The sequence below is a fragment of the Eurytemora carolleeae genome, unplaced genomic scaffold (assembly GCF_000591075.1).
Source record: "Eurytemora carolleeae unplaced genomic scaffold, Eaff_2.0 scaffold1325, whole genome shotgun sequence".
Classification (NCBI taxonomy): domain Eukaryota; kingdom Metazoa; phylum Arthropoda; class Copepoda; order Calanoida; family Temoridae; genus Eurytemora; species Eurytemora carolleeae.
The window spans coordinates 60,072-87,073 of NW_019397343.1; the positions used below are offsets into that span (position 1 = coordinate 60,072).

The 27,002-nt window shown below is 33.2% G+C and overlaps 6 protein-coding genes across 9 annotated transcripts; all 6 read right to left on the reverse strand.

Annotated features, from left to right (window-relative positions):
- Positions 1 to 1,418: 1,418 nt before the first annotated feature.
- Positions 1,419 to 8,637, reverse strand: LOC111713643 (zinc finger protein 90). 4 transcript variants are annotated; one of them, XM_023488563.1, is made up of 3 exons: positions 7,179 to 8,637; positions 3,575 to 3,650; positions 1,419 to 2,492 (listed from the first exon to the last, which is right to left on the reverse strand). In XM_023488563.1, exon 3 carries the CDS (start codon positions 2,483 to 2,485, stop codon positions 1,619 to 1,621), a length of 867 nt encoding a protein of 288 aa, XP_023344331.1. In that variant the 5' UTR covers positions 2,486 to 2,492; positions 3,575 to 3,650; positions 7,179 to 8,637; the 3' UTR covers positions 1,419 to 1,618. The 4 variants fall into 4 exon arrangements, 3 of the variants coding, with proteins under 3 accessions (XP_023344331.1, XP_023344330.1, XP_023344329.1); XM_023488562.1 differs by lacking the exons at positions 1,419 to 2,492; positions 3,575 to 3,650 and adding an exon at positions 3,862 to 5,358 and having other exon boundaries at positions 7,179 to 7,642; positions 7,803 to 8,637; XR_002767758.1 differs by lacking the exons at positions 1,419 to 2,492; positions 3,575 to 3,650 and adding exons at positions 3,888 to 3,911; positions 4,022 to 5,358.
- A 2-nt stretch (positions 8,638 to 8,639) lies between these two features.
- LOC111713641 (transcriptional repressor CTCF) lies at positions 8,640 to 9,518 on the reverse strand. The gene has a single exon (XM_023488558.1). It carries the CDS (start codon positions 9,516 to 9,518, stop codon positions 8,640 to 8,642), a length of 879 nt encoding a protein of 292 aa, XP_023344326.1.
- Positions 9,519 to 11,583: 2,065 nt separating this feature from the next.
- Positions 11,584 to 13,786, reverse strand: LOC111713644 (zinc finger protein 678). Its single transcript, XM_023488564.1, has 2 exons — positions 13,588 to 13,786; positions 11,584 to 13,087 (listed from the first exon to the last, which is right to left on the reverse strand). The coding sequence occupies exons 1-2, from the start codon at positions 13,782 to 13,784 to the stop codon at positions 12,181 to 12,183; spliced, it is 1,104 nt and encodes a 367-aa protein (XP_023344332.1). The 5' UTR covers positions 13,785 to 13,786; the 3' UTR covers positions 11,584 to 12,180.
- Positions 13,783 to 14,772, reverse strand: LOC111713645 (uncharacterized). The gene has a single exon (XM_023488565.1). It carries the CDS (start codon positions 14,752 to 14,754, stop codon positions 13,795 to 13,797), a length of 960 nt encoding a protein of 319 aa, XP_023344333.1. The 5' UTR covers positions 14,755 to 14,772; the 3' UTR covers positions 13,783 to 13,794.
- Positions 14,773 to 14,775: 3 nt separating this feature from the next.
- LOC111713642 (zinc finger protein 64 homolog, isoforms 1 and 2) lies at positions 14,776 to 18,181 on the reverse strand. Its single transcript, XM_023488560.1, has 5 exons — positions 17,979 to 18,181; positions 17,136 to 17,238; positions 15,612 to 16,908; positions 15,224 to 15,329; positions 14,776 to 14,893 (listed from the first exon to the last, which is right to left on the reverse strand). The coding sequence occupies exons 1-3, from the start codon at positions 18,174 to 18,176 to the stop codon at positions 15,704 to 15,706; spliced, it is 1,506 nt and encodes a 501-aa protein (XP_023344328.1). The 5' UTR covers positions 18,177 to 18,181; the 3' UTR covers positions 14,776 to 14,893; positions 15,224 to 15,329; positions 15,612 to 15,703.
- An 828-nt stretch (positions 18,182 to 19,009) lies between these two features.
- LOC111713646 (glutathione S-transferase kappa 1) lies at positions 19,010 to 25,943 on the reverse strand (the record flags this gene model as incomplete). Its single annotated transcript, XM_023488566.1, is given in 10 exon segments — positions 19,010 to 19,410; positions 19,965 to 19,997; positions 20,496 to 20,560; positions 21,272 to 21,335; positions 21,865 to 21,986; positions 22,674 to 22,723; positions 24,469 to 24,518; positions 25,018 to 25,099; positions 25,409 to 25,467; positions 25,841 to 25,943. Coding segments are annotated over 10 exon segments (692 nt in total), but the record flags the coding sequence as incomplete, so codon positions are not given.
- Positions 25,944 to 27,002: the final 1,059 nt, after the last annotated feature.

Sequence of the window (27,002 nt, forward strand, 5' to 3'; positions counted from 1 at the left end):
ACAGAATAAAATAATAAAAGCAGCTTGGACAATGTACATGATATTGTACAGTACTGTAATGCACAAAATAAAATAGTAAAAGCAGCTTGGACAATGTACATGATATTTCGCGACTATGCTAATCGCCCTTAGATTTGTAAAAAGGTAAACCAGGTCGTAGTCCTACGGACTTGACCGGAAGCTGCTCTGTCTGAACTCTTCTCCATAATAAATCTCAGGATAAGTCTTCAGATTTTATTCGCAGTTCAATCTGAAAATACGCAGTATTTTCAGACCGAAATAGTTACTAAATACTACAGAAAAAAGCATTAAGTACAGGAAAGTTATCTAATTTTAACGTAAAACTCAAAATTCTGCTTATCCATAAAAAAAACTGTAGTGAAGACTAATTTTAAGAATAAATATGAGTAATAAGGAGCCCACGGGACTTCCTTAGCTTCTTGAATTGAATTGAATTGAATAAGTATAAAATCATACCACAATGATCCTCTGACACGTCTTGGTATATTTAATCACGTAGCAATTTTTTATAAATTGTCCAAATACTAGGAATAAACGATTACACTGTTTATGTTTCAAATCGGTAAAGTACAGTCTGAAAACCGGTTACAATACAAAATTTAAAGAATACGAATCTTCTGAGCCCGTTCTCTCCATAAAAAGTGGTCGTGTAATTCACGTACTTTGGGGGACGATATGTTGACCGCTAAATTCATATCTGATAGATAGATATTTCTCCGTACATTTGACGACCAATATAGAAGACGTAAATTTGTCGACCAATGTAGTTTAAGGAAGGGACGGCCTCTGGAATATTCTTCAAACTCATCAGACACAGTACGTTCATGGATAAATAACTCCATTCAGGGCAGAGAATATTGGTCCTGCTTGCAAGCTTGCAAAACAACAGAATAACATATTAAAAACAGGTGGTTTTTCCTCTAATGTTCAAGATGAGCACCTGCAGCCATAGTTGAGATTTTTTCTGAAAACAAACTGAAGGGAATGGTGGAGATGGCATGTATGATATAGGGGGGGGGGGGGCCTTCATTTTTGGTTAAAATTTTCCTGGCTTTTAATTGATATTCATTATGCATAAGCCATAGTTAAAGCATTTTCTCTTTTAGAGGTCATTTAGGTCATTAAAGGTCGTAAGAGGTCATTAGAAGGTCAAACACTGGATTTGTTGCTGCTACTGTATTCCCTGGTTTCCTAGCTTTCGTTTGATATGCATATGTGGAGGTCATTAGAGGCCATTAAAATTCAATTTTATTTTATTTTAGGAATTTCGATCACTAATTAGGCGTGCAGCCAAAATTGGAATACTTGAACCAAAAATGAAGGCAGCCCCCCCCCCCTTCCCCCTACATCAAACATGCTATCTCCACCACCCCCTTTAAACAAATAATCGAAAACAAAACAGTTTATAACAAATTTATTTTTGTAATTATGAATATTTGTCTTGAAAACTACAGAAGTACACACAATAATGAGACTTGGATAAGGTCTTGAAACTATTATGGTAACAAATTTAAGTAGGCATGCAACAAGTTTTTAACTCCAAGAAGCCATGCATTTAAAAAAGAGGGCTGAAAAGATTCTAATAAATAAAAACTATTTAAGAATCTTCTTCATAAACTTCCTTTTTGGTGTCATTTTTTTCATCATCTTCACTTTCAGGTTCAAATTTTACAAGAGCAGGTTCACATTTCACAAGAACGGTTTCAGGTTCATATTTTACTAGATCAGGTTCACATTCAACAAGATCAGGTTCGCATTTCACAAGAACGGTTTCAGGTTCATATTTTACTAGATCAGGTTCACATTCAACAAGATCAGGTTCACATTTCACAAGAACGGTTTCAGGTTCAGATTTTACGAGAATAGGTTCATAGTTCTCAAGGTCGGGTTCCCATTTCACAAGAACGGTTTCAGGTTCATATTTTACGAGAATAGGTTCATAGTTCTCAAGGTCGGGTTCACATTTCACAAGAACAGGTTTAGGTTCAGAAAGTTTTCGTTTAACTTTAATCCGCCGTTCTTCGCCGTGTCTTCTATTCTTGTGTGACTTCAAGTGAGAACGTTGAGTTGCAGAATAGCTACACTGATCACATGGATACCTCACCCCTTCATGCTTGCTTGCTTTGTGTAACTTTAAACTTTTTAAAAGAGATGTTGAATATTCACACTGATTACATTTGTGTATAACTCCATCATGTTTTCTTTCTTTGTGTTGTTTTAAGTTTCCTGCTGTAGTTGAAATAAATTCACATTGATCACATGGATATGTGACGCCCAAATGTTTATTTTCTTTATGTCGCTTTAAGCCAATAACATGGTTTCCAATGTATGTACACTCATCACAGGAATATCTCACTCCTTCGTGTTTACTTTCTTTGTGCTGCTTTAAATGTGAGGATTTAGTCGCAATATATTCACAGTTATCACAAGGATATCTTCTCCCCGGTGTTGTATCTGGTTTCATGCTTCACCTGAAATCATCGATATAATAAAGCATTTCGCGCATTTACAAATAAAATATATTGTATAATATATATGTATATATATAATGTACATATATTTTTAAGAAAAGATGTTAACAAATAATTTGAATTTTTATTACATCAAGACATTGTTCTATACTAGGCAATCTTGAGGATATATATAGAAATATGTAGAAATAGGCTTTAAGAGCACTTCGCCCAACTTGTTTTTCAATTGTGAACATTTTCTTTTAGTATACATTGTAAAACAAGAACAAACTAAAAATTTCGCAGATTATATAAAAAAATTTCGTGGATTTTCATTAAAAAATCGAATTTTGTAAGAGGCAAATTTTTGTGAATTCGATCATCCATAAACCTTCCCAGGGGTGACAAAAGTTCCCACAAACAATTTGGGCCGTTTAGACGTTTATAAGATACAAACAAACAGACAGACAGAGAGACAAGCAAAGTATATATATAGATACTAGCCTTAGAGGGCGCTTCGTGCCCATCTTCTAAATTAATTGTGAACATGTTCTCTTTGTGTACATCGTAAAACAAAACAAAAATAATTCGCGGATTTTCACAAAAAATTTCGCGGATTTTCAAAATTTTTAAAAATTTAATGACGATTGAATTTTGATGGAGACAAATATTTGAAATTTTGATTTTTCATAAACCTTCCCTGGGGTCCCTAGATGTCCCACAAAAAATTTGGGCCCGATCGGTTCAGCCGTTTTGACGTTTATTGGATACAAACAGACAAACAGACAAACAGACAAACAAACAAACAGACAAACAGACAAGCCAAATTTATATATAGATCAACTTAGGAAACCCAGAGTTGACATAGGCTTAAACTTAAACTATTTTGGAAATTTTTCAAAATTCCACGGACAACGATGGGCACTCCAGCTAGTAAGTCATAAAACCTTATTTTGATATGGACTTTGTAATTAGATAGCTATCTTAGATCAATTGCAATCTCAGGGTCAACGTTAATATTTACTGGTACAACCTGTATGTATAATATATTGAATTGAAAACGATCAAAAGAAATGTTTGAAATCATAATTTCAATGATTTACCTTCGTCTGATTCCCTAGGAACGATTATCTGGAGATTTTGAACGATCACTAAACTTAAACTTCTTATTCATGAAATCTGAAATAAAATATTATAAAATGTTCACTGTATCAAAGATAATACTGATTACTACTTAATATATAATTTTATAATTTTTTTTGTTTACATATGACACATGCATGTACAATTAAAATTACCATTTCGACAATTTTGATGAGGATTATAATATAAAATTTGAAAGGCTCTCTTAAGTTTTAACTTTAGCTCATTGTTGTCAATTTTTATAAATAATTCGCGGTATTTAATGTTATTTTCAGATCTCAATTTTTTATTAAAGCACTTTATATTGGGGTTTTAAAAAAACCATGAAACCCATTTTGGTTTTATGTGAGTGGCTTCATTTAAAAAAAAATTTGATCAAAAGATCATTTCATCAGTTCATTTAAAACCTCATGATGATAAAAGTTCATAATCCTCATTGAACTTTATTTTAATAATACTATATATCCCTTCCCAGGGACCCCGTAAAATAAAAAAAAATCAAGCTTTTTCTTCATCCCCCCCCCAAACTTACAAAATCATGAAACCGAATCAAAATCAAGCAAAACGATCTTTAAGAACTTCTTCTACTGTCATATCTTCATTTTCACTTTCAGGTTCATTTTTCACAATAACAGGTTCAGATTCAGGTTCACATTTCACAAGAACAGGTTCAGATTCAGGTTCACATTTCACAAGATTAAGTTCAGGTTCACATTTCACAAGAACAGGTTCAGATTCATAATTCACAAGAACAGGTTCCGGATCTGCTATCTGCTGAATATCACTATGCTTCTTCCTCATGTGTGCATTCAGATGAGAACGTTGAGTTGCAGTAAAGTCACACTCAGTACATGGATACCTGACTCCATCATGTTGGCTTGCTTTGTGTACTTTTAAATTATATAAAATGTTTGCTACATATTCACATTCATCACAAGGGTACCTAGCCCCATCATGTTGACTGGCTTTGTGTTGTTTTAAATGTGATGGTTTGGTAGCTGAGTAATGACATTCATCACATGGATATCTTTCTTTCTCGTGATTACTTAATTTGTGCAGTTTTAATTGTGCTGGTTTAGGTGCAGCATAATCACATTGATTACATGGATACCTTTCACTTTCATGTTGATTGAGTTTGTGCGCTTTTAGATATGATGGTTTGGTTGCAGCATAGTCACATTGATTACATGGGTACCTTACTCCTTCATGTTTACTAGCTTTGTGCATTTTTAAATGTGATGGAACGGTTGCAGCGTATTCACATTGATCACAGGGATACCTCATGCCTTCATGCTTACTTCGTTTGTGATGCTTTAAGTATGATGGTTTGGTGGCAGAATAATCACATTCATTACATGGATATCTCACCCCTTCATGTTTACTAGCCTTGTGTAGTTTCAAACTAGATAAATCTACTGTCAAGTATTCACATTGATCACAAGTATATCGAACTCCTTCGTGCTTGCTTCGTTTGTGATGCTTTAAATGCGATGGTTTTGTGGCAGAATAATCACATTCATTACAAGGATATTTCACCCCTTCATGTTTACTAGCTTTGTGTAGTTTCAAACTAGATAAATCTACTGTCAAGTATTCACATTTATCGCAAGTATATCGAACTCCTTCGTGCTTGCTTGCTGTGTGCCTCTTTAAAAGCGATAATCTCGTTCCCGCGTATTCACACTGACCACATTTGTATTTATTCTCCATGATTTAAGGAAGTAAAATTCTCCGGATTATCGTTCTGAAAATTAAAAAATTTTCTCGTTTTTTTTCTTAAAAAGCAACAAATCTTTACAATTTCCCCGGTTACGTAACTCTCAAAATGAGGTTCAATCGAAATTAGCCAAACAGAACTCTTAAAGGGACTGTCAGCGTAATTTCAAGTGACCCTCCACGGAGAGATGGCAATCCTCAATTCACAGCAGAATCCTCAATCATGGTATAAAAGTTTTCAATTCCGATAACTCCTATATCTTTTCCTGCAGTAGAAATGCACACTGTATAGACTGTAGAAAAATCACAATTGAAAATAAGCTGTTTAAAAATTACAAACATTGACATCTAAAGGGTTGACACGAAAAAATCTGTCTTTTTAGCTTTAGGTTTTTAAACCATTGATAACTGAACAAAATTAATCTTTAAATCGGCAATAAAGTTAGGAATAAAGTTAGTACATGTAACAGGTAAGAAATAAAAACATTCTTTGATAAATTATGATTTTTAATGTGCCCTCATTAGCCATTTATATTTCTGTACTTCATAATACCCTGCCTGCCAGCTAAAGGGATCTTATTAATAGAATAATTAAAGTATTCAAATTCTCAAATTATTTTTAGCAGAGAATAAAGTTAATAAATTCATGATTCTTCAAAATCCTTCAGGATATAGAATAGGGAAAAAATACTAATATAGAATAAGATTTTTTTCAAAATTAAATTTTTGATTAACTTTTTGTAATGAAAAAAAATATAGAATAAAAAAACTGGACAGGGGAACAGAAAAAGGCCAAAAACGCGATCAAAGGAACAGAAGAGATCTTTTAAAAAAGTTTCTTTAAGGGTACTATTTATCATCATTAAAACATTTCAAAATGTAAAAAAATAAACTAAAAAATATTTGAACTTTATAGACAGAGAGAGGAAGTTAAGATTGTTTTAAAGATCCCAAAACATGTTGAAAACAATGCAATAATTCACAAAATATGGTAATATGATCATAACTGATTTTTTACTAAAATCAAATTTTGCTTATCAAAAAATAATTTATTAAATGATTTGAGTGGGTCTATGGTTTTTTTTAAAGAATATATGATGAGTTCTGGTCAACATTTATGATGGACCGGGATGATCAATAGCTGAGATTACTTTTGTGATTCTGCAAATTATATGGATTTACTGTCAGCTGGGATATTAAGGAAATAGAGCTTTGACTGGCTCGCGAGTGCACATTTTTCATCAGAATGTTTCATTTTCATCCTTAGTCCATGAACTATTATTTTCAACCTTTTTTACAGATTCTTTAATTGCTTTTTGCAGGAGGCGTAAAAAGAAAAAAAGACAGTTTTTTTCGCGTTCAACCTCTAGTTAATACTTGATGAGACACAAGATTTCAATTCAAGGGTATCGTTAGAAAACGGTCGGTATCGTTAGAAAACGGTCATTGCCATCTTTGTATGGAGGGTCAGTTGAAAATGATAAAATAAATTAGCATGAATAAAATTGCAAATAGTTCCAACTTAATGGATGAGTTCTGTTGAGTGATCTCCTCCTCTATGAAACCATTACAATTAATACAGAGCGTCCCATATCATATTGGATTATCTCCAAAATACGAAAATACTCGAAAAACCTGGTATTTTCTGCAAGAACATTTTTTAATCAGCCTGAAACTTTTTTCTTAATGATTATTTTTTCTCTTTCTGATTAGTCCCTTTAATCTTTATTTAGAGCAATAAACGATCTTATATGATGTTGGACACCTTGTATAATAATAATAATAATCGCTGTCAAACCTTCAATCTAGGCTTGAGTGTATAAGTGATAATAACAGTGACCCGTTCACCTTTTGATTTAATTAACATCTTAAAAGTGAATCTTGAGCATAGAACAGTTCCTAGAGACCAAACATATTCGTGTAATCATAATCTCTGAAAATATAATAACAGTTTTTAGAAAAGTCTAACAAATGGACGACTCAGCTTTCTAAATATCCCTTGATGCTATGGAAACTGACCTAGAGGAAACCGACCTAATTATCGAATAGCTTTAAAAAAACATCCAGTATTTTTATCTCCCTGCGCGTTTCACGCTTTCAAATCGTCTCCCCTTTATAACTATACGTCCTACCAAACTTCCTACTCCACCTACTCAGCTTAACCTAACCTAACCTATGTTAAAATTTTATGGCATTATATAGGTCGGAAAATCCTTAGGATAGTTTTCCTCTAGATCGGGGAAAAAAGAACAAACTTATCTGACGCAATTGTATTAATTAGTGATGATAAACGCAGGGGTGTATACTGTTTTCTTGAACAAATAATTTTTCTTACCGCCCCTCCCCGCCACCTTTTAGAAAACAATTTTTCCCTCTAGAAATTCTTTATGTTTGCATGGAATGCAAATTTATTTTTTATGGATTTATTTGCTGAATTGGGGAAAAAAATATTTTAGTAGAAAATCAATGAACCTAAGAAATGAACACCCCTGCAAAATTGAAGAGTTAGGTAAGAATGCATAATTGAGGACTCACAATAGTGTTACATAAATACATATATTATTATTATAGATGAATCTATCAGTCAATCAAATCTATAAATACATAAACTAACATTTAAATTTTAAAAAAATTAATACTTCAACAATTGTACATTTTCCGGAAACACAATTATAATCAACAAATAGTGATTTTTAAAGATTTTGGAGAAAACCCTAATTTTGACAACTGGCAAGATTTACAGGGGCTTTTCATACATTTTAACAAAAATTCATTTGTTTTTTCTAATTTAACGAAAAAAATCAAAAAAAAGTAATATTTTACAGATATGGGGGGGGGGTGTAAGATTGATAAAGAACTACCCTTGTTTTCTGGACAAAATAAAGTTCCTAAATAAAATATTAACTGTGAATACATCTATAATCTTTAAAATATACTTTGCTTTTATCCTATAACCGTCCAAACGGCTAAACCGATAATGCCAGATTTCTTTCGTGACAACTTAAATGACACCAGAGCTGTGAACTTTTGAATGTTGGATTTCGGGATTAATGCAGACTCATTTCTTAATCTCGAGATGAAATTACGCTTGTTCTCCTCTTGTTACTAATCTCCAGATTAATAAAGCGGTCGGGATTTAGGATATCACATTCTAAAGTTTTCAGCTCAGGTAAGGTTAATGAATGATGTTTCCCGGAAAATAAAATTGTCATTGATAATTTTTGAAAATGCGCCACTTTTTTACAGAAAAATCCGCGAAAATTTTAAACAACGAAAAATAATGGTGAAGCGACAGAGAAGCATTGTTTTTTATAATTCTGCTGAAGGACTGTTAAGAACTTCTTCTTTGATTTTAAACTCTTCATCATCTTCACTAACAATATCAGCATCAGGTTCAGGTTCAGGTTCACATTTAACAAGATCGAGGTCTGGTTCATTTTTCACAATATCCGTTTCAAATTCAGGTTCAGGTTCACATTTCACAAGAACAGGTTCATATTTCACAAAGTCAGGTTTCACAACAATAGATTCAGGTTCATATTTTACTAAATCAGGTTCACATTGCACAATTTCAGGTTTACGGTTTTCAGTGAGTCTTTCGTGTTGACGTTTTTTGTGATGCTTTAGATGAGAAGATTGAGTTGCAAGATAATCGCACATGTCACATGGAAACCGTATTCCTTCATGTTTTCTTTTTTTGTGACTGTTGAGTGAAGATACAGAATTAGCAGTGTATTCGCACTTATCACAAGAATGTTTCACACCTTCATGCATACTTTTAATGTGTATCTTTAAACTGGATGAATGTCTTGATACGTATTCACATTTGTTACATGGATAACACAGTCCTTCGTGTTTACTTTCTTTATGTTTCTTCAAATATTGTGAATGAGTTGCAGAATAATCACATTTATCACAAGGATATCTTACACCTTCGTGTTTGCTTGCTTTGTGTATCTTCAAATGTGTTGATTGTGTTGTCGTAAAATCACAAATGTCACAAGAATACTTAATTCCCTCATGTTTGCTTTCTTTGTGCAGTTTTAAATGCGATGCTCTGGTTGCAGCGTAGTCACATTGGTCACAAGGATATCTCACTCCCTCGTGTTTACTTTGTCTATGCTGCCTTAAATTCGATGAGTTAGTTGCAATATATTCACAAAAATCACAGGGATATCTTCTCTCCATTGTGCTTCCGATCTAAATATAAATATACTTTGCTATTTTTAAAAAGTTTTTAAGTATTCTGAATCAGAATATGTTTTAAATCTAAGAGCGGAATACTTTTCTCCCAGGGACCCCCCCCCCCCACGCCCGTTGGTTTGAGGGGGGGGGGGGACTCACCTTTAGAATTATTACTCCAATTCTTTGAACAGTCAGAATATCTAAAATATTAAAATAAATATGTAAACAAATAATTTTAAAAGTGAATTTTTTAAGCTTGGACGGATGATTGAAAGATACAATGATTTGAATATGATTAAAATCCTTTATCCGCTTTTTCCCAACTTGACAATAATTGTGTTTGTACAGAAATTGACGGTTTTGTGCCTCTACAGAAAATTACAGTGGCCATAAAATTGGAGGAATAACCGATTTCAGTATCATGCTAAAGGATTTTCTTGAACTTTGATTTCTTTTTTCAATTTTGTTTTTTCAAAATACGATTTATTTTTTATTTTTATGAGCAACGTCGGGCACTGTAGATAATCACCCCTGCGTAACATACCTTCAAATATAAAGCTTAACTTTAACAGTAGTTTTAGAACTTAACCCAGAAATGTTGGAATCAATGAACATAATTCATTCTCTTCATATTATCTGAAATATACACGTGATTAACAGCAATTATTAACAAGGTTTGAAAATAATATCTTACATCAAATTCTCAAAATAATTCTCAAAAAAGTAATCATAACGCAGGGGAAAAAGTTTAAACCCGTGTTTATGTTAAAATCTGACACTCAGTGTCAGGTCTGGGCCAAATCACGGGTTGAAACTTTCTTCCTCTGTAACGGTTGCACAGGCATCTAAAGGTGTGGAACACTGCAATGAATATGATAAGGTTTTTTGACCCAATACAAGACCCAAATCTCAAAAATATTCACTTACAGTGTGTATCCAATAAACGTCAAAACGGTTGAACCGATCGGGCCCAAATTTTGTGGGGGACCTCACGTGGTCCCAGGGAAGGATTATGAATGACTAGCTGGATGGCCCGGCGTTGTCCGTGGAAGAAAAAAATTTAAAGAAAAAAAATTTGAAATTTTTTTTTTTAAATTTTTGTTTAGACTTTAAAACCCCCCGGCCACCCATGAGTGTCCAAAATAAAATTCAGCCCAATCGGTCCAGTCGTTTGGTCGGCTATACGCAACATATATATATACGAATGTCTTGTTTTATTATATAGATTAAAATTTAAAAAATTGGCCTCCAACAAAATTCTATTTTCATTAAATTTTTGAAAATTTTAAAAATCCACGAATTTTTAATGAAATCCGCGAATTGTTTTGTTTTTGTTTTGTTTTACAAAGTACACAATGAAAACATGTTCACAATTGAAAAAGAAAATGGGCACGAAGCGGCCTAAAAACCTAGTCTTATATACTTTCAATCATAACTCCATTTTTCAAAAAGTTTTTAAAAGGAACAACAATGTTTTGCATTTCTAATAAATAAATGGATATATTCTGTTTTCTCATACTTGATTGCAAAATGAAAGCTAAATAAAAGGATTAATGTCAAATTTTTACAGTCTGAACAAATTTGGAAAATAAATCAAAATTTGGGAAAGAGGGTTTTAAAAAAAATGGAAAAATGTTGAATATCATCCTTTTTTCAACCCCTCCCCCCTTAACAGCTTAAATATTAACGCTCCCCACCCCCTTTTTGTAAGAATTCTTGAAATTCTTTGAATTCTTTGGTTACAAAACTGATTTTCATTTCAAAAGTTTAAACATTGAACAACATTGTTCCAGGTAATCACAGTTATTTTCTTTTCCTCCGCTTATTAATTGGGCGGGTAGTCCCCCTTTGATATATCAAGTCGAACTTAAATTGGTTTGAATGTTCAGACATAAAAAATGTTCAGAAATTGTTTTGAACATGTAATTTCTTCAACTTAACAAAATTTCACTAAAAATGCAGAGAGGTAAATTAATCTTAAACTTTCAATTTTCGTACACAGATAATTCATAAACAGTGAAAACACTTTAAGGAAACTTAGAGTAAAAGTAGAAAATCAATTCCAAAAATAATGGTTTAATATTATTCAATTAATTAATTAATCAAAGAGAATTGCTAAGGATGTGCTGGTCCCTAGTCAATTTCACCCATCAGAGCTTTAACTTTTTACAAGGTGTGTTATTATTTCTTGATAAAATATACTGAATCATCAGGTTCATATTTTACAGGATCAGGTTCATATTTCACAGGATCAGGTTCATATTTCACAAGATCAGGTTCATATTCCACAAGATCAGGGTCATATTTCACAAGATCAGGTTCATATTTCACAAGATCAGGTTCATATTTCACAAGATCAGGTTCATATTTCACAAGATTAGGTTCATATTCCAGAGGTTTTGGTTCATATTCCACAAGATCAGGTTGATATTTCACAAGATCAGGTTGATATTTCACTCGGTCAGGTTCATATTTCACAAGATCAGGCTAAGGTTCACATTTTTAAAAGAGCAGGTTCAAGTTCATACTTCAGAAGAATAGGTTTAGGTTCATATTTCACAAGATCAAGTTCAGGTTCATATTTCACAAGATCAAGTTCAGGTTCATATTTCACAAGATCAAGTTCAGGTTCATATTTCACAAGATCAGGTTCAGGTTCATATTGCTAAAAATCATTAAGAGGATCTTCTTCAAGAACTTCTTTTTTTATATGAACTTCTCCATCATCATCAGTTCTAGGCTCACAGTTCACAAGAACAGTTTCAGGTTCACATTTCACAAGAACAGGTTCAGGTTCATAATCAGCAAGATCAGATTCAGGTTCATATTTTACCAGAACAGGTTCAGGATCATATTCAGGTTCAGATTTCACAAGAACAGGTTCAGGTCCAAATTTTACAAGATCAAGCTCAGGCTCACAAATCACACTAGTTACGGTATGTTGCTTAATTTTGTGATTCTTTAAATGAGAAACTTGAGTTGCAAGATAATCACACTTGTCACAAGGATATCTTACACCTTCATGAACCTTTTTCTTATGCCTATTAAGATTAGATGCACAATTAGCCTCATATTTACACTGATCACAAGGAAACATTAATCCTTCGTGCATACTATTGATGTGTATCTTTAGAGTCGATGAATGGCTTGCTACATATTCACATCTATCACATGGAAAACGCAATCCTTCGTGTCTGCTTTTTTTATGGTTCTTCAGATGCTTTAACTTGGCCGTAGAATAGTTACACTCATCACACGGATATCGCACACCTTCATGTACGCTAGATATGTGTACTCTTAAGTAGGATAGTTGAGTTGCGGCATAGTCACATTGATCACATGGAAACCTCACTCCATCGTGTATTCGAGCTTTGTGTTGTTTTAAATTCTTTGATTTGGTTGTAGAGAAGTCACATTGATCACATGAATAGCCCACTCCCTCATGCTGGATGGCTTTGTGTTGTCTTAAATTAGATAAATTAGTTGCTACATATTCACATGTATCACATGGAAATCTGCGCTCCATGGCTGTAGCCCACGCGGTTAAGGCCATTCTTCGGAATACTTCCAATCTAAAAGTAAAAGTTTGTTAGAAAGTGGAATTAAACATTTAAAACTGCTTTACAAAGAAGTTAAGGGAAATTGGTCGAGGGAACCTGTGGTTAAATAAAATTTAATTTCCCGAAAAAGTAGTTGTACACAATTGCGCGAACCTTTTCACGAAAACTCCGCAGAGTGGGTAAATATTTTACCTAATTGTCCCAAGGGACGATAAGTAAATTAACGTCCCTCTGATGGGGGGAATCATAGGACATGGTCTCTTAAAGGGACAAAAGTCGTAATTTTAACAGATCCTACATTTAGTAAGATTTAGTAAGTGGTTTATTTGATCTACAGCATTATCCTACCCTAATCCGATCAAATATGACATAGATCTGATCATAAAGTAAACCAATTAATGCTAGGAAAACTCAAGTGTACACTGGCAAGTGGTTTGGGCTGTAACCTCGAGTATCCCAGTAATCCATTTTCAGTTATAAAAATAGGGATATCATAAAAAATAAAATTGCACCTTTCATTGCTTATCCCAGCTACATACTCCCCAGCTCCTCCTGCGTCCTTATTAGCTTCTGCTGTGGCCTCTTTCACTCCTCCTGCGTCCTCTTCAATACCTACGTTGTCCTTTTTCACTCCAGCTGCGCCCTCTTCAACACCTACGTTGTCCTCTTCAACTTCTGCTACGTCCTCCTCAACATCTGTTGCTTCCATCTTAAAATGATTAATATCCCGCTAAAGGATCTTCTTCTTTAATGTCATCTTCTTCACTCTCAGGTTCATATTTTACTAGAAAAGAATCAGACGCAAGAACAGGTTCAGGTTCAAATTTCACAAGAACAGGTTCAGGTTCACATTTCACAAGAACAGGTTCATTCGCAAAATCAGGTTCAGGTTCATATTTCACAAGAACAGGTTCAGTCGCAAAATCAAGTTCAGGTTTAAATTTCACAAGAACAGGTTCAGTTGCAAAATCAGGTTCAGGTTTACAATTAACAAGATCAGGTTCAGGTTCAAATTTCACAAAAACAGATTCAGTCGCAAGATCAGGTTCAAATTTCACAAGAACAGGTTCAGTCGGAAAATCAGGTTCAGGTTCATAATTCACAAGAACAGATTCAGCCGCAAGATCATGTTCAGGATATCTGAATTTATTTGAATTATTCTCCTTAGGGCTTCGAGTACCATGTTTTTTTAATTTGTGCATTTTTAAATGGTAAATACGGCTTGAACTGTGTTCACATAGATCACAATGATATCGTATTCCTAAATGTTTATATTCCAAGTGTCTCTTCAAATCAGAGACTTGGCCTGCAAAATAGTCACAGTGGTTGCAAGGAAACTTTCCTGCTATGTATCTACTCGCTTTATGGTCACTCACTTTGTGACTCATTATATCCTCTTTTTCCCCAACTACGATCTGTTCTGCTCTTTCGTTCTTTGGGAAAATACTTGGAACAGAGCCAAGTTTAAGTCTCCTCCGGACAAAGGCAACGCCATGATCAGTATGAAATGATTCCTCGGTAAAATGATCCATGCACACATGAATTAACTTGGTGGATTTCCACCCCACAGGATTGGAGAGGAGCCATTTTTTGCGGATTTTTTCATTTTGAGGTAAAACGAACAACCCGGAGCTGCCTTGGCTTGATTTACAAAAGTTGACAGCGCAAGTTCTACCCATTTTAACATACAACAGTCTCAATCTGAAACATCAATAATTTTAGACAATTTTTTAAATTCAGCCCCCTGAAGCGATTATAATTATGGATTTAAAATGGGGGTAACGGTAACGACAGTAGCACCACACCCCCTTAAAGGGACTGTAAGCTTAATTTCAAGAGACCCTTAAATCAAAGATGGAACTGTTTGATTTACAACGGTACCCTTAAAAGCTTTTACAGATAAAGAATAAATTATATATTAATGTTTATAATTTTAAAAAATTACTGTTTTCAATTGTGGTTTCTCTAAATACTCACTTGTGAATTTCTACTGCAGGAAAACATATCGAAATTATCAGAACTTAACACTTTTAAAACTATAAAACGTCAATTTCTTCTACATGATTGATCAGATAAACGTTTCAGGAATACTGTTGTGAATCGGGCATTGCCGTTGGTGCATGGAGGGTCATTTGCTATTACGCTTACAGTCCCATTTAATAATCGTTGCTGAACCGCGGCTGCCTCCCACATGTGGTGCCATAGAAGATTTTCTTATACTTTGTCTAAGTTTGTGATTCTAGAGAGAAAATAGCTTACAGAGTTTCAAGTGCCCAGTCATTTATAAAGTGGCAGGTCCAATTCACATCGGTACCCTTTCAGACTAGTATGATCAAGAATAAAAGAGATTTTCTTATTTTACTAGCTAAAAATTGAATAATTTCAGTTATCACTTTCAGATTTATTACTGCTAAGACAATAAAGAAAATTGTGAGAATTTTCCCCTTTTCCAGAGGAAAAACTAATTAAGATACCTTTCACTGAATGTTAATCAAAAAGAAGTTTAATAAAGGTTACCGTTGTGATTTGATCTTACCGCTCTTTAAATGGTTCTCACTTGAAAATAAACCTACAGTCCCTTAAAACTTCACATTTAATAGAACAAGGAAATTTCAAATCTCGAAATGATTAATATCCCGCTAAAGGATCATCTTCCTTAATGTCTTCTTCTTCCCTCTCAGGTTCATATTTCACAAGAACAGGTTCAGGTTCATATCTCACAAGAACAGGTTCAGGTTCATATTTCACAAGAACAGGTTCAGGTTCAGGTTCATATCTCACAAGAACAGGTTCAGGTTCATGTGTCACAAAAACAGGTTCAGGTTCATATTTCACAAGAACAGGTTCAGGTTCATATTTTACAAGCAAGGGTTCAGTCACAAAAGAAGGTTCAGAATCAAAATTCACAAGAACAGGTTGAGTCGCAAGATCAGGTTCAGGTTCATATTTTACAAGAACAGGTTCAGGTTCAGGTTCAGGTTCATATTTCACAAGCAAAGGTTCAGTAACAAGAGTAGGTTCAGGATCAAAATTCACAAGAACAGGTTCAGTGGCAAGATCAGGATCAGGTTTAATGTTTCCAATATCTGTTTGGGAATCCAATGCAGGGTAACACACAACATGAGTAACAATGGTTTCAAGATCATATTCAACCATCTCTTCAGTCAAGTTAGAATTAGTAATCTCATTCACTGCTGTCGTGACTTTATGAGTCTTCATGTGTTCTAACAAACTAAATATTTGCGTTGTTTTAAAATCACAATCAGGGCAGATCTTGTGTCGAGCATTATGCCTTGAAAAATTAAATCTACTAGCTGTTGAATATTCACAATCATAACAAAAATATCCTTTATGTCCTTTATGTGTCTTTCTCGCATGATTTTTTACTATACTAGGACTAGTAGCAAAATAGTCACAGTGGTTGCAATGAAACTTTCTTTTTCCATGTTTACTCACTTTGTGAATTCTTAAATATGTTAAGTGAGTTGCAGAAAAATCACATTCATCACATGGAAAACTGAATACTTCATGATACTCCTGTTTATGTTCTTTTAACGTGACTGAAGATATTGCAGAATACTCACAAAGATTGCAGTTAAATATCACTCCCTCATGTCTACTCTGTTTATGACTATCTAAGCTTGATCGATCTCTAATGTCACAGAAATATCCTTTACCCGGGTGTTTATTCAAATTGTGCGACTTCAAGTTAGACTTCTTCCTTGTTGAGTATTCACACAGATTGCAATTGTAAATTTCGGACTCGCTTTGCTCGCGCTTAACTCCCACCGTCTTGTTTTGTTTTATCAGACTTGCGTTTTCGACGGTTTCACCTGAAAAAGACGACATTTTATTAACTAAAATTTTTAGTGGGACACCCAGTAACTACATTCTTTTTGCTCTTCAAGAAAAGGCATGGGATGTAAATTTTTCAGAATTAGCCACCACCCAGGTGAGGGCATGACATTTGATGATTAGGGGGGGGGAGGGGGGAATGAGTATTCGAGAAAGTTTACACCCCTGGAGACTGCTTGTAACTTTTATCTTGATCAATTTTTACCTAGAATTGATGCGTTGCAATTTGTGAAATTCTCTAGGTCCGGATTAAAGGATGGCACTGCGCTTTTTCTAAGCCGTGATGTGTGGTACTGAGATAAAGGTTTCTAATTTGTTTCCGGATTTATTAATGGTTCCGTAAATTGATTAATGGTTCCGAAAATTGATTAATAATTCCGTAAATTGATTAATAGTTCCATAAATTGATTAATGGTTCCGTTAAAGCCTGAAGGAATCTTCCCTAAAACTGTAAAGACTTTAAAATTTTCGAACATTTTTAGAGATTATGGTCGGGACCCATCTTAACCATGTAAAATCACTCTACTCTATAAAATTACACACAAGCACATGCGACTGCTAAATAATTAAACAGAACCACTTTTCGGCTCAATTCCATGGTTTCGTAAACTTTTTAAAGCATGTCATACCTAGCTAGTTCTAGATTTACTATAGTATATTGGAAAAGGTTTTGCCAATAATCTCCGAAAAATTTTAGAGTTTTTCGAGTTTCAGGAAAGGTTCCGTGAGAAAAATCAGTCTCGGAAATGGTGTCAGGTAACAACTTCCCAATTGGCAACTTCCCAAATGTGTAATTTTCCAAGCGAAGACTTCCCAACGGTTAGGTTAGACCTTATAATGCGCCGCAGACTCCGATAAGGGCCTCGTACTGCGGTTAGGATGCGCTCGGGGCCGTGCACTGCGGCTAGAACATGCTAGGGACTGAGCGCAGGAGAAAGAACGTGGGAAGTTGCCGCTTGTGGAATCGAAAATCTGGGAAGTTGCCACTTGGGAAAATGCAAATTTGGGAAATTACCATTGGGAAAAGATTGGAAAATGGAAACCCTGCCTGAGATTTGGAGAAATGCATCATGCACATGAAGCTGTTATTCTTGATTACATAATCAGGACGATCGACAACTTTCTTCCAAACTTCGAATAGATTGGGATCTTTAGGAAACAGGTGGAACTTCATCCCCTCCTTACTGTTGTTGTTAGAACAATTTTTTACACAACAACTCTTTGTAAAAGTTTTTGAATGGAACATTTTTTCTAAAAATAGGTGTAATTAAAAACTTAGTATTTGTTTAAAGGGATTGTAATCCTTCTTTAAAACAAACATTTTACACCTCAGTTGTCGGCGTTCTTATCATTACAATTAAAATGACTTCTCTTTTTATGTTTTGGTTTCCAACAAGTTTTTTTTTCAAATTACAAGTTAATTGACAGCTTTTCTTTGTTTCTGTTTTTATGTGTATCCAATCCATGCTGTTAAAAGCTTGGTAAAAATCAAAATTTTAAGTTATAATCGCAGTATTGATATATATCAAAACGACTTTTTTGAGAAACATATACATTCTCGAACTCAAGAACACATTTGAGCGGTGGGATAACCTTAGGTGTGATCCGGAAAAATTAGGGTATTATGTGATATTTTGAAGTAGGAGAACAATCCTTTTAATGACTCATCATAACCAAAAAAATCTAATAAATAAAAAATTGTACATTACAGAAGATCGTATTCTTGCAAAAAAAAAATAAGAATAATGAATTCTCTTGAAATAAAAAAAGATGAGTGAAGTGCTTAACCTTTCATTTGAATGTTTAAATGCTTCGCAAAAGTTTGAGTCGAAAGTTTGAACCCGGTGAGGCGATGAGGGGGTGAGGTGACTTCCGAAAAAGAAGCAAAGAAATGTAATTGGAATTAATCGTGTAGATCATACAAAGCCTTTCAAGGGTATTGCTGTAAAACAAGTAAATTGGTGACTACAATCTATGCATGAAGAGTCATTAAATATTACGCTTAAAATCTCTTTAAATCCACGAGAATCTTCAGATCACGATTTTCTAAAATTGTGATTTACAATCCCTTTTAATTACCTGCATATAATCTACATCTAGAAGAAGCTGTACAAGGAATATTTAAATATCGCTTTACACTCTTTGCACACACCGATAACTATGAGGTATCTTGTACGGGATCATTCTTTCTGAAAAATATACTCTACATAATCTTAAAAAGTAAACAAATAAACTCTACATAATCTTAAAAAGTAAACAAATAAACTCTTCATAATCTTAAAAAGTAAAAAAGTTTTTTCATTTGTTTTTTTCTATGACTTCACCAGTGCACAATCAAAAAATGAAATCTGCGGTTGGCTCAATTCCAATAATGAGTATGTCTAAGATGTTCAATGTTCCCGGCTTCCATCCAATCTTACAGCTTAGCTGGGTTTGGTCCGGCCCATTCCAATCCATAGATCGAGGCGATCATATCAAACCTAAACATCGATCAAAAGTTCGATCAATCAATAATTTATCTATAATCAATTATTGAATTCATTTAAAATATAATAAATAATGGTTTTCATAATTGTTTATTGTTTTAAGAGAGTCTCCAAAAATGGAGCTGTTTTGGGCGGACCGCCTGGGTTTCAGAGAGTCTCCAGAAACGGAGGTGTCTTGGGCAGATCGCCTAGTATAAGTCATCTCCCTAGGGTGACACGGTTCGGTCAGCCCATGGATACGTTTCGGCGGCTAGGAGCGCCGACCCCTATTTCATTAAATGATGGGTTGTCCTTTAATAATAATAATAATCAACTCAAAACTTCTGATAAAGGACTTAAATAACAATATGATCAATCCCGCTAGCATCAATTTTTCATCAATCACTCAATCAATCAATAAAAATAATTATTTATCAATTCATAACATAATATATTACTAATTTAAATAACCATTTTAGTTAAGTAGACATTACTCAAATTATATAAAATATCAACAATCAATTGAAGATTAAGAATTTAAAGGTTTAAGTTTAAAAAAAGTTGTGAACCTGTCCGATCCCCAGAACATCTCCTCTTTGTCTCTAAAAAAAATTAAATTATAAAAATCAAATTTAAAATAATGGTTTATACTGAAAAATAAATAAGTATATATCTGGATAAATATGAGGAATTACTATAATCATTAAGTGCCCGGGGTTGACCGTTGAATCTTAAAAATCTAAAATTGTTTTAATAAATAGAAAACGACTTCTTCCGCCGAAACTTTCCCGTGTTTACCCGTTGGGAGAAACGAAAATAAAGAAAACAAAATATGAAAAAAAAATTTGTTCTAACGGAATATTTACTACTAGCTTGGGAACCCAGCCATGCTTGGAAACTATAAAAGTCAACTTGCTTAATTTAGAATTTTTAGAACAAGCTGAGAACATTCCCGTGGTTCTAACAAGTTCCCCAATAAAAATATGAGGCAAATCGGTCCATGGGTTCATGAGTTGTATCGTACATACAAACAAACAAACATACAGAGAATACTACTTTATATATATATAAATAGATGACAAAATCTTTAAAATAATTACCCTTGCATAAAGAACAAAGTGGGAGACCCAAAAGCCCCTCTTTCCACAGCTTCCTCGGTTATATCCTGAATAATAATAACAATAATAAAAATAATAGTAATATTTAACTCGAATGCCACGGCTGACTAGGCTTATACGGTGGTAGGCGATTGTATCAATATGATGGAAGACGACTTTTTATTTAAATTTAAAGCTTTTTTCGAATTACAAGTTTACAAGTTATTAAAGAGAAGCTTTTTAAATTGACAGGTTCTCTTTGTTTCCATGTTTATGTGTATCCATGTTGTTCAAACGCTTGATATAAATCAAACTTGAAATCTAAAGTCGTCTTCATTATAATGATATAACCGCCTACCACCGTATTATTATACATAATTAGGTTTAATCCTGCCGTTTACCTGCGCTTGGTTTAAAAAATGATTTTTGCTTCAGTGCATGGTGTTGCAGTAGAATTTCAAAAAAATTTCAAAAAATTTCTTATTTCCCCCCGGTCAGTTATCATGGAGTTTTCTCAAAAAAAAGTTGCCAATTTGGTACAGCCGTTTGGCAAGCTATATGGAACAACTATATATGAGCAAAGAGCTTTATTATATAAAGAATAATAATAATGATGAAAATGATAATTAAATTAGCAATATTAAAAAACAACAACATACAACAAAACTTAATATAAATCAAAAATCAATATTAAAAAACAACAACAACATACAACCAAACTTAATATAAATCAAAAATCAATAAGTCAAAATAATATTAAAAATATTCCATAATCTAACCTTTAAAGTTTGCTTTACGACCGGACTTTTTTGCTTCTCAAAACAGGTTTTTATCTGATCAGCACTAAATCAAACAAATCATGAAAATTTAACAAATCTTCACACTGAAAAATATCTAAAAAATTAGGTTAAAAATAAAATAATATAGACCTTTAAAATGCACAGTGTACAGTTTAGTTTACTTGCTTTTAGGAACCATTTTTTTATCCGGATCCGGATCCTAAGCACTGCTAGCTGCACTGTACAAATTACAATTGTTCATGGGAAATTTCAAATGACCCTCCATTTAAAGAGTAGCATGTCAATTCACAATGTTACCCTTAAGAGCTTCGAAAGAATGAATTAAATATAATTTATTGACTTTAAAAAATTGATTACATCTAATTATGGTTTCTTGCAGATTTCTGCTCGAATTTAAAACTTTAAAAATACATCGATATTTTCCATATTATTGCATGATCAGAGTTTACAGAGTTCAGTTGTGAATTTGACATGACCCTCTCTAAATTCCCATAAAGAAGACGAATAGCATTTAAATAACGAGGACGAATGCCATCGGACGAAGACGAATATTTTCGACCAAGAGGACGAACCTGAGTCCTGCCCTGGTAGCGATGATGTTGAGGTCCTCCTGTGTATGTGAGGACAGGTCCTCTGGACCCCAGGACCTGGTCCATATCTCACGGCAGATATTCTCTAATAATTCAGGGTATTCCTTAACATTGTACAACAATTAGTATTCCTTAACATTGTACAACAATTAGTATTCTTCAACATTGTACAACAATTAGTATTCTTTAACATTGTACAACAGTAAGTATTCCTAAACATTGTACAACAATTAGTATTCTTTAACATTGTACAACAATTAGTATTCCTTAACATTGTACAACAATTAGTATTCCTTAACATTGTACAACAATTAGTATTCCTTAACATTGTACACAAATTAGTATTCTTTGACATTGTACAACAATTAGTATTCTTTAACATTGTACAACAATTAGTATTCTTTAACATTGTACAACAATTATTATTCCTTAACATTGTACAACAATTATTATTCCTTAACATTGTATTTCATAATATTGTACAACAATTAATATTGCTATACATTGTACAACAATTTGTATAAATCAAAGAGTATACATCTGTTGTACCGATGCTGTATACCTGTTGTACAAGCTGTAAATTGGTATATCCGTTGTACAGCTGTATACCTGTTGCACATGTTCTAGATTTGTATAAATTTTATGCATGTTTTTCAGTTGTATACCTGTTGTACAATGTACATTGTACAATGTATACCGGTTGTAAATGTTGTAATTTTGTTGTACAGCTGTATATCTTCTGTACATGCTGTACACGTGCCTATCTATTGTACTGCTATGTAAATGTATACCTGTTGTACTGCTGTTACAAACCGTTGCTGAGACAGAGAACCAATAATTCCTGAAAAAGGTTTAATATCAATTTTGTACTTTTTCACGTTACCTGGACAAATCAAAAATATTTTCAAATGTTTTCTTTTACAATTTTAAGAATAATAATTAAAGTGCTGTGGCTAAAACTTTTTGAGAAAAATCTTAACATTTTCAGGAAAAAATCGTTCAATCCGTTCTTTCATGAAAAAAAATCCGTACAATCCGTACATTTTTTTCATAAAAAAATCCGTACAAAAAAAAATAAAAATCTAAAAATAAAATTGGCATTTAAAAAAAAAATAACAGATAGCTATGATATCGACATATTTTATGCTAACTTTGTTCAGTCGATCAATCGGTACAATCCACAACTCGCGTTTTCATCAAAAGTATTTGATGTAAATCTAGTCAAAAAAAATTACAAAGTAACAAAAAAAATTACGAGACATAGAAAGAAAAAATTTACACCTGGAAATAACTGAAATTTTGAGCATTTCAATGACACCTTGATTGTGAAACTTAAACGAAAATTTTTCCCTCCGTACCAAATACCCCACTGCAATTGTAAGACACCGTGTAATTCCGTAACATATTCTCGAATGAACACTTTTGGAGCAAATTCTCGAAAAGATGAAAGAATGAATTTTGATTGTCAATTGAAACAACAATCAACCTAATATGATTCGGTATGGGATAACAAGTTGAACTTCATTTGGGCGACTTTTTTTAGAAAATTTTAATGCAAAAATTTGCTTTTTATTTAGTCCTGATTTCAGAAAACTATAAGAACGCCCCCCCCCCCCCTTCCCACTGATCATGAATTCAATTTTCTTAACAAATATAGTTTTTCAGGGGCGTTATTTTATTTGCTGGATTAGTGAAATATTGGTTTTTAAGGGAAACTAAATAATCTTTTTGTTAAAATTATCAAAAAGGATGAAAAAACATGCCTTTAAATGTCCAATATTTCATTTTTTTCAAAACCGTTGAAAAGATTTACAAAATTTTCCAAAATTTGGAATCCTCAAAACCCATCCGTTTCCTGATTGAGAGGGGAACAATGGGGGAGGGGTCTGGGGGGTTATCTAAATCCCACGAGTTGATTTTTACTTATTAAAGAGACTTCCGACGTAATTTCTTGGGACTATCCTTTAAAGAAACCTCATGACCGATTCACAACGGTACTCTTTAAACCCCAATGGAGCAAAAAAAATTAAGAAATATCCTAGTTGCTTTATCTGAAATTTAATGATTTCCAATTATGGTTTCCCTAAAACAACAACAATGACGGATTTCGGTAACAGAGCTAACACGTGAAAATTAGATACTTCAATATTTTTTAAGGTAAGGAAACGACACAATCTGTCCCATTTTTGTTCAAATAAAGATTTTTCATTATTAAAGTGGAATTCTGACAATGAATATCCTCAGAATTTTCAAATCCTGCTTAGTACAGTGAATTAGTTTTTTCTCCAACCTGTATTGAACGGTGAATTTATGTTTGAACCTGAACCTTTAATCAGTTAAGTCAGACATACCTGGCAAAACTGAAAACTGCAGATCAGCTATAAAAGAAGATACAAGTCAGGGAAAAAACTTACTGCTCTTTTTTAAATTTTGTTAAAAATTTTGAATTTAAAAATAAATTGTAAAAAAAAGATTTAAATAGTACAATTGTGACTCAGGCCTGCAATTTCTAGAATGAGGCAGTCACTGAAAATTAGGTCTACAGTCCCTCTAGTTCAACATCTTTATAAGTTTCAGCTTATTTACCAATATGAGAAATAGGATCACTTTTCATCTTCAGCGGAATCTCAAAATACCTGAAAATCATCAAAAAAAAGTTCTAAAAATGTTTACGAAAATGTGCAACAAAAAAAAGACTTTTGCTTTGAAAAAAAATTAACTTTTGACTTAATGTGAAATTTTTCTAAATGGTCTATAAAGCTTCGGCAAAAAAAAAAAAATTTCGTTAGAACAAAAATTAGATTTTATCAATCAATTCTGAGAAAAATTCATTAGTGCCCATAGTGGGTGTAGAGATCAAGCGATTATGGGAATCCCACACAAAAGTTTCCAGCTCTGGATCCAAATCCTATTCTGCATCAGTATCTGTTTCTTTACACGATCCAAATCAAAATGAAAAGGATCCTAAGAATTCAGACAGGATTTAATGAATTTAAGTTAGGACAAGAGACACTTCAACCACGTCTTTTGAACCAGGACTTTAGGACCTAACTCAAATTCATTTTAGTGACTAGAGACGGTTAAACCACATATTTTGAATAGGAGAAATTCTGTCCCAGAACTGTTGAGTATTACCTTCCAGTTCTTGTCTCTAGATCCTTGAAGGTATAACTTGCTTTATTAGGACACCCCGTCATGCTTTCGATGTAACTGTTTCCTAAAATAAAAAAACAGGGATATATATTTTTTCTTGAAAAATCATAAAAATCTTCTTTTTTGTCAAAAGTGTGGAAAATCATTTCCCAGTAAGGTGGAAGGGGCCTTTAATTCTCGAAAAAATATACCCCTTGATAATCAAAGGCAATTTTTTTATTTTTTTTGATACATATCTTTCCAAAAATCATATATTTTCCCCAGTTCAGCGAAAAAAACTTTTTTATACACTACATCTGGGGAAAATATAAATTCGAAGGGGGGGAATATTTATCGTGAAAATATACACCCCTGCAGTCCCTTAATTATCCACCTGCTGCTACAGTCAGTCCTCCCATAAAAACCGGTTTCCATGTAATGTCTAGATTCCATCTAAAAACAAAAATTTTAACAAAGAACTGTCCTCGAAATGTTTAGTGAACGAACCCAAAATGTGTTTAATTCTCATATATTCTCTGTCACTAAAGCAATAAATGCGCAAGTCACTTTTGCAAAGAAACCACAAATAAAAATGATATTTTTTGAAAAGAAATCATGGATATCTATTATCTAATTCATACTTAATCAGACAACCTGTATAGGGTCCCTTTGTGAAATAGACTTGCCTCTAGTATTCATAAAGGTCACTTTAAATTGCGGCTTCAGTCCCATTAGAGAGAGAAAATTTACAAAACAGCATGCAAAATACAAAAATGGGGTTCCTGCCGGGAAAGGGATGGTTATTACGTAAAACTTGATGATATACCTACTCTTGTATCTGCTAATCACTTCAAAGGCCGGCCAACTGTATGGGGATATTGTGTCAAAATATATATCAAGTTTTAGCTTTGCAACCTGCCTATTTCCTGCTAAGTCACGATTTAACAAAAAAAAAAGGTACCGTTTGGTCAAGAACGAGCATTTAAATAAATTGCATAAATGCCATGGGTCTGTCTTAGTGAACGATTTCGGACCCCCCCCCCCCCCCCCCNTTATATGTTTTTTAACAATTTTATTTGAAATTTTTGTTTGTTTATTTTTCATTTTAACTATTTTTTTTCATTTAAAACTATATTTTAGTTCATTTCAATTTTTCTTTTCATTTGAACTATTTTCATGTTCATTTGAACTATTTTTTTTTTCATTTGAACTATTTCATTTGAACTATTTTTATGTTCATTTGAACTATTTTTATGTTCATTTAAACTATTTTTATGTTCATTTGAACTATTTATTTGTTAATTTAAACTATTTTTATGTTTATTTGAAACATTTCTGTGTAATGCGGTTATTTAATTAATTGTCATGAACTAACTTTATGGGAATTATAAAAAAAATTTTAAAACTGAATTGGGGTAGAATAATAGTTCAAATGAGCAGGCAAATGTGTTGATTTAAACTACAGGATATGGCGTCATGTCTGCAGTAGTTCAAACGAGCAATAGTTCAAACGTACCATAGTTCAAACGGCAGTAGTTTAAATGAGAATCCACCAACCAGTTGCCATATGCATGCCTCCCTTCGATATTATTCTCTCCGTATATTGTGGTATAAATATGCATATATACTTATAAATGAGAATTCAATTTGAAAATTCAGATATTTGTGTAATACGTCCCTCCCTCAAGTCTCTTCTGAATAATTATAGCATATAGCAGTACACATCCCGCAATGCACCTTAAGTTTGAAGTTCCAAATTCTACCGTTAGGTGTCTCTAGTTACAAACTTTCAGCATGAACATCTATCTGTAATCTTTTTATTTTCGTTATGATACAATTAAATATCGCTGAATTTTATGTTTTAAAACTAAAACAACGTAAATATTAGAGAATTTATAAAATATCAATTTCATGCCCGTCATTATCTAATATTTAAAGAAAATAATTTGTCACTGCATACAGTGGAAGTTACACTCCTATTGGCTTCG

Excerpts from the sequence above, each read along its gene's own strand:
- LOC111713643 (XM_023488562.1), bottom strand. The coding sequence starts at position 5,324 with ATGGAGAATAAATACAAATGTGGTCAGTGTGAATACGCGGGAACGAGA.
- LOC111713641 (XM_023488558.1), bottom strand. The coding sequence starts at position 9,518 with ATGGAGAGAAGATATCCCTGTGATTTTTGTGAATATATTGCAACTAAC.
- LOC111713644 (XM_023488564.1), bottom strand. The coding sequence starts at position 13,784 with ATGGAAGCAACAGATGTTGAGGAGGACGTAGCAGAAGTTGAAGAGGAC. Across the intron at positions 13,088-13,587 it reads GCTGGGATAAGCAATGAAAG|ATTGGAAGTATTCCGAAGAA; the intron begins GTGCAATTTTAT and ends TTTTACTTTTAG.
- LOC111713645 (XM_023488565.1), bottom strand. The coding sequence starts at position 14,754 with ATGGGTAGAACTTGCGCTGTCAACTTTTGTAAATCAAGCCAAGGCAGC.
- LOC111713642 (XM_023488560.1), bottom strand. The coding sequence starts at position 18,176 with ATGTTCCATTCAAAAACTTTTACAAAGAGTTGTTGTGTAAAAAATTGT. Across the intron at positions 17,239-17,978 it reads TGCATTTCTCCAAATCTCAG|AAACCTTTATCTCAGTACCA; the intron begins GCAGGGTTTCCA and ends GAAACAAATTAG. Across the intron at positions 16,909-17,135 it reads TTGCAACGCATCAATTCTAG|GTGAAACCGTCGAAAACGCA; the intron begins GTAAAAATTGAT and ends CGTCTTTTTCAG.